Source organism: Hirundo rustica, chromosome 6 (assembly GCF_015227805.2).
Source record: "Hirundo rustica isolate bHirRus1 chromosome 6, bHirRus1.pri.v3, whole genome shotgun sequence".
NCBI lineage: Eukaryota > Metazoa > Chordata > Aves > Passeriformes > Hirundinidae > Hirundo > Hirundo rustica.
The window spans coordinates 59,485,555-59,498,833 of NC_053455.1; the positions used below are offsets into that span (position 1 = coordinate 59,485,555).

Sequence of the window (13,279 nt, forward strand, 5' to 3'; positions counted from 1 at the left end):
CAGGAGGTGTTTTACACATTTGCACCAGAGCTGAGCTGCTGGTTGTGAACTGAGGGACTGAAATGCAATTCTGTGCCTTACTCCCTGCTCTTACTGCAGACATGGAGTGCCCTGAAAAAATTGCATTAGGTCTGATATTTCTGTGGCAAATCTTGACTCATGGCATGTCCTGGAGTTTTTTTAAAGCCTCATAGAATATGAGTAACTCTATTCCTTTTACGTCCTTCTCACATCCCCTGTTTTCATTTGGGTTTTGAGGTAAAAATGTCAAAACTAGTATGTGAAATGTAGCCCCAAAAGCGTAGAATTCTCTTTCCCTACAGAAGTAGTTCTCTGGTTTGAGCTCATTCCTGTCCTGGGGCCTCCCTGTGAACAATACTGATAAAACCATACCAAACGAGTGTGGGGTTTTTTAAGATGTTGATGAGATGAGATTGTGCATAAAGCTGGTACATTATTTTTTGGATCAGCTCCTGGATATAATCAGGAATGGAATGGTGTTAGCTAAATAGTTTTATCAGGGAAAGATTTTGACAAAGGACGTGAGGAATATTTTGCTACATTTGGCTTGAGCTATTCTAGAAGAGCAGAGCTGTTGTTTTCCTCAGAGCTTTTTTTCTGAACTGTCTAATTACCCAGAAAAATGTGGGGTTTTGGTACAGTATGTGCCAGTCAATGCATAAAAATTCCTTTCTTGTTCTGATAGCTTTGATTTTTATTCTTAATTTTCCTAGTCCTAGGTTTTGAAAAACAATAATTGAAAATGGCAGAAGTAAGGTTAGTAAACTGTGTGTTCTCAGAGTGTTGTATCTGGTAGCCTCCTAGAAGAAAATGAGAAGTTATTTTTCTTACCCTGCTTTCTAGAAGATGCAAGCCAATAAGGATAATTTCCCAATTAGAGTGCAAATTTTAAAGATCCTGAATCTAAAATTTGAACAAGCAGCCAAAATAGGCCTCATTTCCATCCTGGTTGAAGAGTTTAAAAGTAGGAGGAATTATGTACTTCATTCACTTAAATCATCATCAAATTTGATGTTGCACTTTTGGAAATGCTGACTTCAGTCTGGTCCACATGCAGAATTCCATCAGTGTTTCCTTGAAGTGAGGAAACTACAAGTAGATGATTAAATTCTCCTTCAGGTCCTCAGTGTTAATACCTGGAAGACAAAGAGAATGGTTGAGGTGCTTTTGAAGTGGATGGTGTAAGAGAACATTTACTTCTTTACTTTTAATGACACCTGAAAAATAAAATATTGAATTATCCTTTTTTGGCTTTTTAGTGTTACCATGTGCTCCCAGTGCTGAGATTCTGTGGGTAGAGACTTTGTATGATGTAGTGGAAAGGCAGTTCTGGAGTTGGCTTGGGGTTTTTTTTTTTTGTATTAGCACTAATCCTTGTCCCTCATTTTGGATTCTGATGGCGCGCAGAACTTCGAGAACACAGGAAATGGGGACTTGCTTCTCTTTTCTCACAAACAACTGCTTGCTTTCATTTTCAGACATCCTTTCTGCAAGTCAGCAAACCTGTTCTTTCTGAAGTGATGAAGCAGTGTGCTTTCTTCCTTTTCTCCATATTAAAGTAAAGAACTCAGGTTGAATTTTCCTGAAGCTACCACATCTGTATTTCAAATAAGGACAAAAAAGGGCAAATTATTTACCCTAAAAATTTGGCCACGGGTTCTTGATTGCAGCCACTGGGAAGTCTCCTGGCCACATACAGTTTAGGCCAAGCAGCTGATTTGGGGATCTAAGAGCAGGAGAGAACCATGGCACTTCTCAAGGCAGAGCTGCAGCCAGAGATTGTCTCCCCTTGGGGATATTGGTATTTTCAAACTAGGGACAGTAGGCAGAGCACTACTTTCAGTGATCAGATAAAGCATCTGTGTAGTCAGTGAGTTGTAATGGTATGACGCACTGCTCTACTAAAAGTTTCAGTCAGAACTCAGCTGTCCTCAGTCTTTTGATTTCAAGGCTTTGTTGCATTGGGAGTTTGGAGAATGCATCAATTCAGACTGGAAATCTGAGCAAAGTATGAAAAGCCACCGTATGAGCTGCTTGCAAAAGTATTTATCTCACAAAGTTCACCAAGATTTATTTATCACTGAAGTTTAACTCAGTGCCGTGGCTGTGCTATGAAAGAACCTTTTAAAGAATGCGAATTAATATTTTGCTGTGTGAGATAGAAGAACCAGCTACGTCATGAGCTCGCCTGATGAAACAGTCTCTGTGCTAACAGCTTGTTTCTGTATGATGTTTGCATTTTGGAGTATTTCTTTCACCTCTGTTTTAATTGCTACATCATCCTGTCTAATGCAACACCATCGCAGCCCTCAAATTATTAAATCAAATATGCTTTGTTGATTTAACCTTGAAATTCATAAATGCCTCAATTAGCCCAATTAGCAAAAGAGGGACTCTGAGGGATTTGTTGCTAATTCAGCATGTGCCTCATTGGAGGGTCATCCAATCCAATTCACTGCTAACTTGGCCAGTAAAATGCACACAGAATGTCTTTGCTAAATGCATCAATAACAAGGTGATCTTTCTGTTGCTGAATATTGTGGGTCTTAGCTTTTAAATACCAGTTTAAAAAAAAAAAAAAAAAAAGAAATCATCAAGATCAGGCTTCATCCAAGCTACTGAAAGTCTGCCTTTACACAGTGCAAAAGTTGAATTGTGCTGTAAATATGCTGCCTCTTCCTATCACACCTTCTAAAAATTAAATTTAAATTAAAAGCTGCATCAGTTTGGGAATGGTTACTGTAAGAACTTCATATTGTGAAAATAACACTGTGTGACTGCATCTGAAAGCTTCTTGTCAGGGTATTTATAATGTCCCAGAAGCATACAGTCAGTAGTAAGGAATAACACAGCACACAGAAATCTGTAGATGATTCAGCAATACAGGCAAAAGACCTTCTACAGAGTGTGTTTGCAGAATCTTGTTAATTAATAGATCTTTTGAGGAAGAAGGAGCTTTATGCTCCAATTTTGCATTGACATCACACCTGGATGAGAAACTGAGGACTTCCTCCCTTACCCCACCTCTTTTGAGAATACTAAAATTGAACAATCTTCCTTTGCATTATTAATCTGTTGTTGTTGTTGTTGTTCCTGCTGTTGTTACACCTGTTTTTAGAGGTAGATATTGATAAAAGAAATTAATGTGGCTGCTGGCTTCAAAGTTGCCTATGTTTCTAGGAAAAAAAGCTTACAAGGTGGCATTACAAAATGTTACTGCTTTTTCACACTTCTGTATCATGGCGAGAAGAAGTGATATGATGAGCTTTGCTTTTTCTCAGACAGCGAGGCCTGCAGATTTAATGTGAACACTGGGAATAAAATTGGACTGTTTCTAGCAAAAGCAACAATGTTTGTGACCTAATATACAGCATCCCTAGATCCAAGTTGAGAGATTGCAACGTGGATGAGTGAACTTCCCGGTCTGTAGAAAAAAAAAAAAGTAAGCAGTCAAAATTGGTGTATCCATGTATCACTAAAGTAACTAAATGTCAATCTGATTGTAACTGGGAAGCATAAAATGGGAATAAAATGCTTGTTTTGCTGCTTTCACATTTACCTATGCAAGATGGAAAGCCAAGTATCATCTCCCTGTTTGAAAGCCCAAAATTGTATTCTAGACCCCAAAGAAAGCTATTTATTGTTGGTTTGTTCAACAGTGTGTGCTCTCTGGGATTACCCTTTGTGATTGGCAAAGAAAGAATTTAGTTTAATTTCTTCATTTGGAATTTTTTTTGCTTGACTAGCAACAAGACTCCTGGGTCACTAAGCAATAGTGTTCTGCCCTAATTGCCTTCAACTTATTTGTGTTTCTAAGTCAGGCCTTTGGTAGTAGTTTTTTCCAACTTATGTGAAGTTGATATCCTGCTGCCCAGCAAAGCAGAATAATTTATAGAATGTTTCTATGTAGAAATTGTTTTCAAAAGTTTTACTTCATGTAGAAACCTTAAGGTTTTCCTTAAAAAAGGATGGATTGACACCAAAGAACACTGATATTCCCCAACCCCCCAACCTTATCTGTCTCCCCTCCACACAAATGTATTTGTCCTCTTTTTACATTGACTAAGAATATAATCAAGTGACAAATTGAGAAAAGATTGTCTCAAGCTCCCGGCTCTGCCTGCACCATAGACAAAAATAAACATGTAACTAGAATGTGATGTATAATACATGCAGCCCAGACAGCAGAAACATCTGGGTCTTTCCAAATCTGTGAGAAGGAGTAGAAGAAACCCAAGTGACTCTGTGTGGCTGAGTACACGATGCTCATTTAGGCAAAAGCATGTTGGGAGGTATTATTATCTCCTGGGATTCTGAATGGTACAATTTCTGTTGGGAGATTTATCAGTGCACAGGTCCTGCACCATGGGGGTCCTTCAGCACCACTGCCTCCTAAACAAATTTTCTTTCAAATAGTAAGTTTTCTAGGAGGAGGAAGAGAGCAATGTTTTTTACTCACATATCATTTAAACTCTTTTTTTTTATTATTTTATCCTGTTTTATGGTTGCTGCCTTTATGTTGTAACAGACTTTTTTTCCAGGTACTTCCTAGCTCTGGGTTTATTTTGAACTGCCCTCCAGAATGATACTAAGTGTACTGTTCTCCCAGTCTTATCTTCACACTTTCTTATATTCTGGTCCTTATGCTTAGAAATCCTTGTTCTCTGTGCCAAATATTCTCCCACTCTATATTCACGTTCTTCCTTTAAACTGCATTTCCTTAAAGTCCATAAAAATAATCTGTAAGATAAGAAATATAGCAACTATGCCTTGAGATCTGACAGTCTTCTCATCATCAGATTTGCTACTGTTGGCTGAATTCTTTAACTTATGCATAATACTGAATAAATCAGGGATTCATTTTTCCTTAATGTTACAAGTACCCCCTTTTTCACTATATATATATATATATATATATATATATATATATATAAAATTTTATTTTAAAGTACCCCAAAGTTCATCCCAACTGGTTTCCTAGAGGCCACCTGGCTCAGCAGTGCTTCTTGTTGTCTTCTTGCTTTTCCAGCTGAAAGTCCACTGATGGGAAAAAAAAAAAAAAACAAACAAAAAAGAGGTCAGTAAGACCTCCTTCTCATAAGAGAGCTGAGTCCAGTATCTTAGGTACGGACTTAACCAGATAAAATTTCCATTGGAGCTCTGTCTCAAGAGTATTTGTTCAAAGAAAAGCCCCAGAATGAATAAAAACTACTGGTCAACCAGATTTTTTTTTTCCTGAACTTGTATGCAATTCTTAAAATTATTTATTTTAACAGGTTGTGCTGCTTATAACCGTATTTCCTTACATTCTTTTTGGTGCTAGTTAAAAGAAAAGAACACTGAAAATAAAAATTTTATATCTAAACCAGAGTAATTTATAAAAGTTTGATTCATGCCACTTATGCTTGCTCCTTAAAAAAAAAAAAGGTGGAATTGGGAAATTTTCAGGCTGTCTAAAATAGGCTTACCTGAAAAGAAATACCTTTTTTAAAAATCTGGGTCTGCTAGTCTAAAAACATAGTGAAATACTGCTCCTCAGTGTTTCTAAAATTTGTACATTCTTCATCTTTTTGCTGATTGTCTGCAGCATAAAACTGAGCCTAGAACTCTTGCAAGCCAAAAAAAAAGTCGTTGTAAGCCACTCCTCCAGATGCTTTGCTGCAAGAGAAGTAAATCTAAACACTGGCTGCTAACAAAACAGATACTGTAAAAACATTGCTAAAACAAAGGAAGCTGACATTTTACAGAAAGAAAAGTGCTATTTTCAAACACAGTTGTGATCATTCAGCTGTGTTAAAATGTTTTCCTGTGAGTGAAATCTTTTCTCTTAATGTATCAAAGAAAAGCTGAAGCTGGGATCAGAATGGATCTTCTAGGAGTTAAGTGCAGAACTCCCAGAATATATTTTGCTCTAAACCCTTTCGGAGTTAGTTTTCAGCTTTCTTTAAGCTCTGATGTAGATTTTTGATCCATAACCAAGCTAAATGCCTTGTTGGAGGGGTTGGTCTTGTTGATAATGGAACATCATCGCCTTTCAGCCCCAAACATTTTGGTTTTCAGTCTCAGCAGTGTCATAACTGTCATTACTGGAGATATTCTCCCAGGATGCATGTCAGGCTGGACATGCATCAAAACATTTTACTTTCTGCCTGACCTAACTTTTCCTTTCTCTCATTCAAGCAGATTATTGAAAACCATCCAGTTTTATGTGCTCCTGAGCTATGAGGAAAACAGGATGCAGAAAAGGAGATTCTTTCCTGTCATGCTGCTCTGTAAATCAAGTCCTACATGTGTAGCTCGTAGTTCCAAGGAAGTCTGTAACCATTGAGTTTGAGGGAAGTTTTTTAGAAATAGTATTTTTTTTCCCTTCAGCTTTTGCTAGTTTCTTCCTTTAAAATTTTTTTTGTGACAGAATTATTCACATTTGTGCCTTGTCTCTGAGTTTGTAGTCTGGAAATGTTCTGATTGTCAAGAAGTATTATTTAAATCACTCAGGAATTAATCTCAGACTGAGAACAGATCCTTTGAATTCACACAGCAGTCACATACACACTTTACATGTCCCAGTGGAATTGTTCTGTATCCTAAAAACAGAAACACCACTTTGTCTTCCAGGTTTGACCTTGTGCAGTTGTATGGATGTCAGTGTGGGTGGAGCTCAGATCATTAGGGTTATCACAGAGATGATAACCTTACATTAATCCTGGGGCTGTGAGCCTGTGCTTTGGTAAACTGGCTGAAGCAGGATCTTAATACCTTGCAAACTTGAGTATTTCACATGAATAACCACTCATTTGTCATAAAAATGAGATACAGTAGGAAAGTACTAGTCAATTTTTTTCCCCTGTGTTGCAGACAATAAAGAAAATGTCTTCTACTTTCCACGTAGGACCTTTTGTCACAAAGGGCAAGAATGTACATGAGTCAGCTTCAGTTGTGGGATTTTTTTTTCCTTTTCCCAGTGAATGTTCCTATTATACAAAGATCTTGGAGCCCTAATGCAAAATTTCAAAGTGTTTCTGTTAAGATATTCTGTATCTGGTTTTAGGGGGTTTGTTTGTTTTTGTTGCATCGTGGGTTTGGGTTTTTGAAATTTTAGGGGATAGTTAATGTATGTCAACAGATATCTTAAGCTAGAATCATGCTTTGTCTTTGGAAACACTTTGGTGGTACAAATATAAGAAAAACACCCTGTTTTGCTCAGGCTTTGTTTGAAGGAAATTTACTGGGTCTTAAGTACTTCAAAGCTGAAAAACCTGATTCAAAATGTTACGTGAATTCAATATATTTTTATAGCTATACAAGAAGTAGTGCAAAAAGGTACTTTTTTTAATATGGTAACATTTTACACCCACTTTATAGGGCAACAAAGAAAAAAGTTACTCAAAGCCCATCAGAATTTTGCAGTTCAGCTGCATCCATGAGCAAGCAACTCCTGTTGTTGACAATTGAGACTCAACCACAGGCAGCACGAGGTCAAGAAATATTAATAAAGTGCTTTTTTTAACTGTTTATTTCTGCTCTTTTTTTGTGTCCCCTTGTTGAGATGTGACAGAGCACTTGAGGTCAGGTGCCCAGCTCTCAGTGGAGGTGGGTGAAGCACCTTTCTCTGAGCCTTTGCTCACACAGACCGAGCTGTGGTTTGGCCAGGGGAAGTGAACGGATTACACTGAACTTTCTCTACTATGGTAAAATGAGTTGCAGAGAGAACACACTGAAAGCCAAGGGCCTCTAAATACTTTTCCCTTTTATGGAATAGAGCTCCCAGATCTCCATTTCCTGGAGATTGTACTCTAAGCCTACACAGTGGTAGAAGAAAGTTCTCTGCATTCACTGATCTGTATCTGACTACAAATTTGAGCTCAGGGGATCTTTTTTTTCCCCCTATTTTAAGCAGTAAGTTTATAATAACAGACCAAAATGTTAAAAAGCACTCCATCCTCTCTTTCATTTCTTTTTCTTACTTTTCTTCTTTAGGTTGTCTCCTCTTATTGTGGGGATGAGCAGAATTTGGTGAATTTGGTAGGTAATTTGTGTTTTTCTAACTCATTTTGTAGGTGCACAAGGCTTGTGCATGCTTGAAGATTGTAGATCTTCACCCACATCCATTCTGCCTGTGACATGTGAGTTAATCTCTACAAGTATTTAATTTTAAAAGATAATTTTGAAGCTCCTGACATTTCTGAAAGAATGGAATTTTGGGGTAGATAACTTACTTTGATAGAACACTACAATAATGTAATGACATCCTTTGATAAGATAGAGGCAGGCCAGACAGAGCTTGATCATAAAGACAAAAAAAGAAATAAAAATAACAGGATCTTGAAATTATCTCAGTGCCTAGGATGCTAATACGTGCTCATGCACCTTGACTGTTTTTAAAGTGCAGCTGTATTTTTAATCTCTCTTTTCAGTGTCTTCAGAGCCAATAATTACAGGTGTTTCAGTTGGTGCCTCGCTGTATTGCACACGTTGTTAAATTATAATTTCCTTCTTTGACTGAAACACGCTTGTGCTTGTGGAAAGGAGACAAAGCTGGCAAAGCTTTGATTTCAAAGGCTGTTCAGCTGGCAGGTGAGCCAGGCTTAGAACCACACTCCAGCTCAGGGTTCACTAAGGCTGTCAGCTGGTTTTGTAAACAGAGGTGTGAATTTCTGTAAGCTCCAACACTGCACTCTGCCCTAATGAAAAAGCTCTGCTGAAAACGTAATAATGTACCTTCCAGTGATATAAATTTTCCAAGGACATTTCTTTATTTTCTAGCTACATTTTTTTGAGATGCAGATGAACTCCTCTAATTCTTGTACGTCATTTTCACAAAGCCCCCCATTTCTATGCATTTTGACTCCATGTGACATTTACTGGGGCTGTTTTCATTGCCCAGCTAAAGGGGCATGAGGTCACTTCAGCAGTGATGGAAGACCATTTATTCACTAATATTTAAGTTTCCATCATCTCTGAACCTTTGCCTTTCCTACCAGTTTCAGAAGGCAGTAATTGATCAGAAAATGGCAGGACTCCTTGCAGAGCTTGGGATATCCATTTACATTTATAATATATGATGTTTGTGCTGGATAAGCATCATAAAGACTTTAAAATATTTAGGCTTTAAGATGTGGGCTGACTTTAAGAATACTGCACAGGTTAAAATGAAACTTTTAGACTGAAAGTTAATACTTTTTGAGTTCTAAATCATATAGTTTATTAATTGAAGTGCATTCTACTGCTAAAATACCAATATGTAGTACCCCTCACTTTGGCAGTGTAGTGGACTGCAGCAGTGCAGTCCAGGTGTGCGAAGATGGTGTTTGATTTAAGAAGCCTAAGAATATGAATTATTATGTGCAAGCTTTCACTGCTCTGATACAGTCCTCAGCACTTGGGTTTTCTGGAGAGGTACTAGGAAAAAACAGAAAGTCAGAAGAAGAAATTTTCCTACTGATCAGCACAGAGATTTGAAGCTTATTCCTATTTGCAAGATAGCTCTGTAAGGAAATCAGAGTAGGGCTCTGATCATGTTGGAGACAGCCTGAACTCAGTCCACTCCAAATCTGGGGGTTGTTAAGGTGGCATAAATTCATCTTGCTACCCTCCGTTTTCCCTTGGCTGTACTTTCTGTGCTGCATCTCTAGGACAACACAGCTCAGGATTTGTCCCTTTCTATTCTTAGACAAGCCTGCTGATTTATTTCTTTTTCTTTTAAAGTTTTTTTTTTTTTCTTTTTAAATCTGAAAAATGAACTGAAACTTGATGTGCTTAATAGCTCTTTCTTGTTTCAAGATAAGTTGCATTACTTTTTTAAGTTCAGCGTGAACTAAGAACTTGGCTAAGATTGGGAATAAACCCCTTTGGTGCAAGAGCTTCTGCAATTCCGTGTAGGACTGCAGACATGCTTTGGCCATGACTTGAAACATTCCTGATTTTTCAGGCCCAGCATTGGGTTGAATGTATCAGAACCATAATAAATTCATAATGCAACCACTAAGAGGGACTAACACTAAAACAGCCAGATTTATAGGTTTGATACAAAAAAACTTAACAATTAAAACACACGGATGTTCAGTGCTACTGCTCTCTGTCTAATTTGTGGATTTATTAAAATACACATAATCATAAATATGTCTTTTCCATCCTATTAGGGAGGTTTTGCCTCTTTTTGCTTTTATTTTAAAGCAACAGATGTATTTTGACAAATATAATCTGCAACCTCAATAAACCAACGTGTTCCTGAATACATTTCTTTGCCCACCCCTGAAATGGAAGGGAAGACTGTAGCAGGTTAATTTACAATGCAGAAGTCAGCAGTTGCTAGTGGAGACACCAGTGTGTGCACCAGGTGCTCTCAGCTGTGTGTGTGTATTACCTGCAGGCATCCCTGGGAAGTGCAGTGATGTATTGATGAGCAACCTGAAGTATTGATGAGGACCTTGAAGTATTGATCAGCACCCTGATTCCCAGGCAGGTGTCACAGTAAGTATTGCAACCCATCCACTGCCACTCTAACTGATTTGTGCCTTGCACTGCTGATCCTCAGACTTCGGTACAGGCTTTCATGCTGATGTTATCCTTGTGATTGCAGTGCCTCCCCTTGATACTAATAACAAGAATTTTCTCAGCTAATAAGTGGTGATTATTTATCCCTCTTTGGGCATTTCTGCTATTTTGCTTCGGAAGTGTCTTGCACCTTGCTGTCTTGTGCAGAGGTACACCAAGTCTTTGCAAAATTCACCTTGCTCAAAGGAGAAGTGCCACTCTCTAGGGCTTCCAGTTTTGGTCCCCTGAGGTCTGAGATCATGCTCTGTAGCTCTAAGGCTATTAATTACTAAAAGGCATATTATGGAGGAGATGACTGAGAAGGGACACTAGCAATGTCTGTCAGTATCTGAAGGGAGGGGTCAGAGGATGGATCCAGACTCTGCTTGGTGGTGCTGAGCAATAGGACAAGAGGCAAGGGCAGAAGCTGATACACAGGAAGTTCCATGTGAACACGGGGAAAAACTTCTTTGCTGTGCAGGTGAATATGCACTGGAACAGATTGTCCAGAGAGGGTGTGAGATATCCGAGAACTTTCTGGATGCAATTCTGTTCCATGTGCTCAGGGATGGCCTGGCTTGAGCAGGGAGGTTGGACCTGTGGTCCCTTCCAACCTGAGCCATTCTGCTGCTCTGTGATATCCAGGATGCTGCTTGCTTCTCAGAGGGTATTTAGAGAAGGTAGTTTGGTCACATCAGAGCGACCAAATGAAAATTGTAAAATGGCGGAAAGAGATGGAAATAGCAACAAGAATGGAAGGTTGTCTGTTTTGAATGCATTTGCTAAGTTAATACTTGACCTCGAACGCTTTAGTTAATAAAACACAAGATAGCGTTTTTAATTTTAAACCTTAATACTGTTTGTTATTGTAAAGTGATCTCCGTCTTTAAGCACAGCGTTTGAAATGGATTTGATTTGTATTTTTGGCATCTAACCCAGCCTGCAGATCGCGAGGCCTCCCGGCGCTTATGCCTTCAGGCTAACTTGAGCCAGATTCTGCCAGCAGTGCATGGTCCTCTTAGTCCACATTGCAGCTCCACGTGCTTCGCGCTGCCCACCATGCCAACCTTACCCGAAGACAAGGGACAAGCAAAAGAGGCCCAGCACAACAGCTCTCCTCCAGCCAAAGTAAGCTCTCTTACTTACAAAGGTGTTTTCTGGCACTTGCTGGAAACCTGAGGCTGAAACCTGTTTAGGGTTTTATAAAATCTAATCTATTTGTTGCTCTGTATTAGGGTGTTTTGCTTAATTGATGGAAGCTATGAATGACCCTTGAGTTGAAATCCTTAGAGTTCTTCAGATATTTTATAGCCTAAGGGATGAGAACTTAAATTGCTCGAGCAGTTGTTTATCATTTTGATCTGGAGGCTTATAAATGGTTCAGAACAGACAGACATATATCAAAGCTGTCCAAAAATGTTCTTTCTGATGTTATTAAAGAAAACTTTAAACTTTGAGAACAGAACTTAGGCTTGCACTTCAACAACTAGTGGTGTTTTTACAGATGTAGAGGATGTTGTGCAACTCGTGTGTGTGTGTAAAAGATGGAGATGGGCTTTTTTAGTTTGTAGTCTTTCTCAGTGCTTTATTTGCCACAGCAGTAGCTGGAAAACTGTACAGAGGTGGGTGCTCTCCAGGCATATTCATCAGTTTGCTTCAAATTTGTGTGCCATCTACATGTTTTTACATGTTTTCTTTCCAGATAAATTTAAAAAAAAAAAAAAAAAAATCAGAAACAGATAGGTCTTCCCTCTTTCCAATAATCTATACCACAGATAAAAAGTAGCTTTATGTTTTAATAAACTGTGGTTGGATCTTTTTTTCTTTTCAGTTGTTATCTTAGCTGAAGTAAAGAACCTTACTGCGATTAAGAAACCACGGGTTATCCAAATAATTCATTTTTATGCAAACTGGTGTAAAGAAGGAGAGGATTTATAGTCTGGCACATCCTCAGTTAAAGATGTGACACTGTCATTAGGTTTGAGGACACCACATTCCAAACTTTGGGCGAAAACATCCGCTACTTTAACATGGTTGGAAAATACTGTCAGCAGTGAGCTCTGCACTGATTTGTCCTGCCTTCCATCTAAACTGCACATGGTGCTGAGTGTTAATTTCCTGCCTTAAGATAAACACCCCAGTTGGATACAAGTTCATCAAGACTGCCATCTGATAGCATATATTAGCTCAAGAAAATTTTATTGGGGCTTTTTAACTCACTTATGTGAAAAGTGGCTTAGTACAAAAGACTTGCTGTATAGAACATACCCAAAGATGAAAAATATGAAAATCTAGCAGGCACCAGTGATTCTCATCCTGAATGTGCTTGTCAAATGGGAGAAATGAAAATTTCCAACCTCCTAATATAAAAGCATTAATTTTTTAATACATTTTTCCAGGCCTTTTAGATGTAGGTCTTAAATAAACTGTGGTAATGTGATAGTTCATGAGTCAGTTCACCATGCAAAATGCTCCATTTTAGAGAAATTATTATTTTTAGGCACAAAATCGTAGTGGAGTGATTTTAACCAACACATTGCTCATAAGCCTACTTAAGGTTTGCCACTAGCCAATGTTGTGAAAGTTTGATCTTGTTCATAGCTGTTGTCACTCTTGGCTCTTGCTGCAGGTCAAGTTTCTACAGCATGACTGTAAATCACTTTAAGTAAAACAGCTTATTATTGAATTGTGAGATAAGGACTTGCAAGCAAGGAGAGGGCATCAG

The 13,279-nt window shown here is 38.3% G+C and overlaps 1 protein-coding gene across 11 annotated transcripts in view; it reads left to right on the top strand.

The window, feature by feature from the left end:
* The window catches only part of IRAG1 (inositol 1,4,5-triphosphate receptor associated 1), a 94,930-nt gene that overhangs the window by 53,751 nt on the left and 27,900 nt on the right, over positions 1-13,279 (top strand). For all 11 annotated transcript variants that reach the window (XM_058420974.1, XM_058420973.1, XM_040066321.1 and 8 more), the window contains 3 exons: positions 8,079-8,144; positions 10,391-10,491; positions 11,494-11,682. In XM_058420974.1, coding sequence (XP_058276957.1) covers positions 11,614-11,682 — 69 coding nt within the window. In that variant the 5' untranslated portion in view covers positions 8,079-8,144; positions 10,391-10,491; positions 11,494-11,613. The remainder of the gene's footprint in view (positions 1-8,078; positions 8,145-10,390; positions 10,492-11,493; positions 11,683-13,279) is intronic.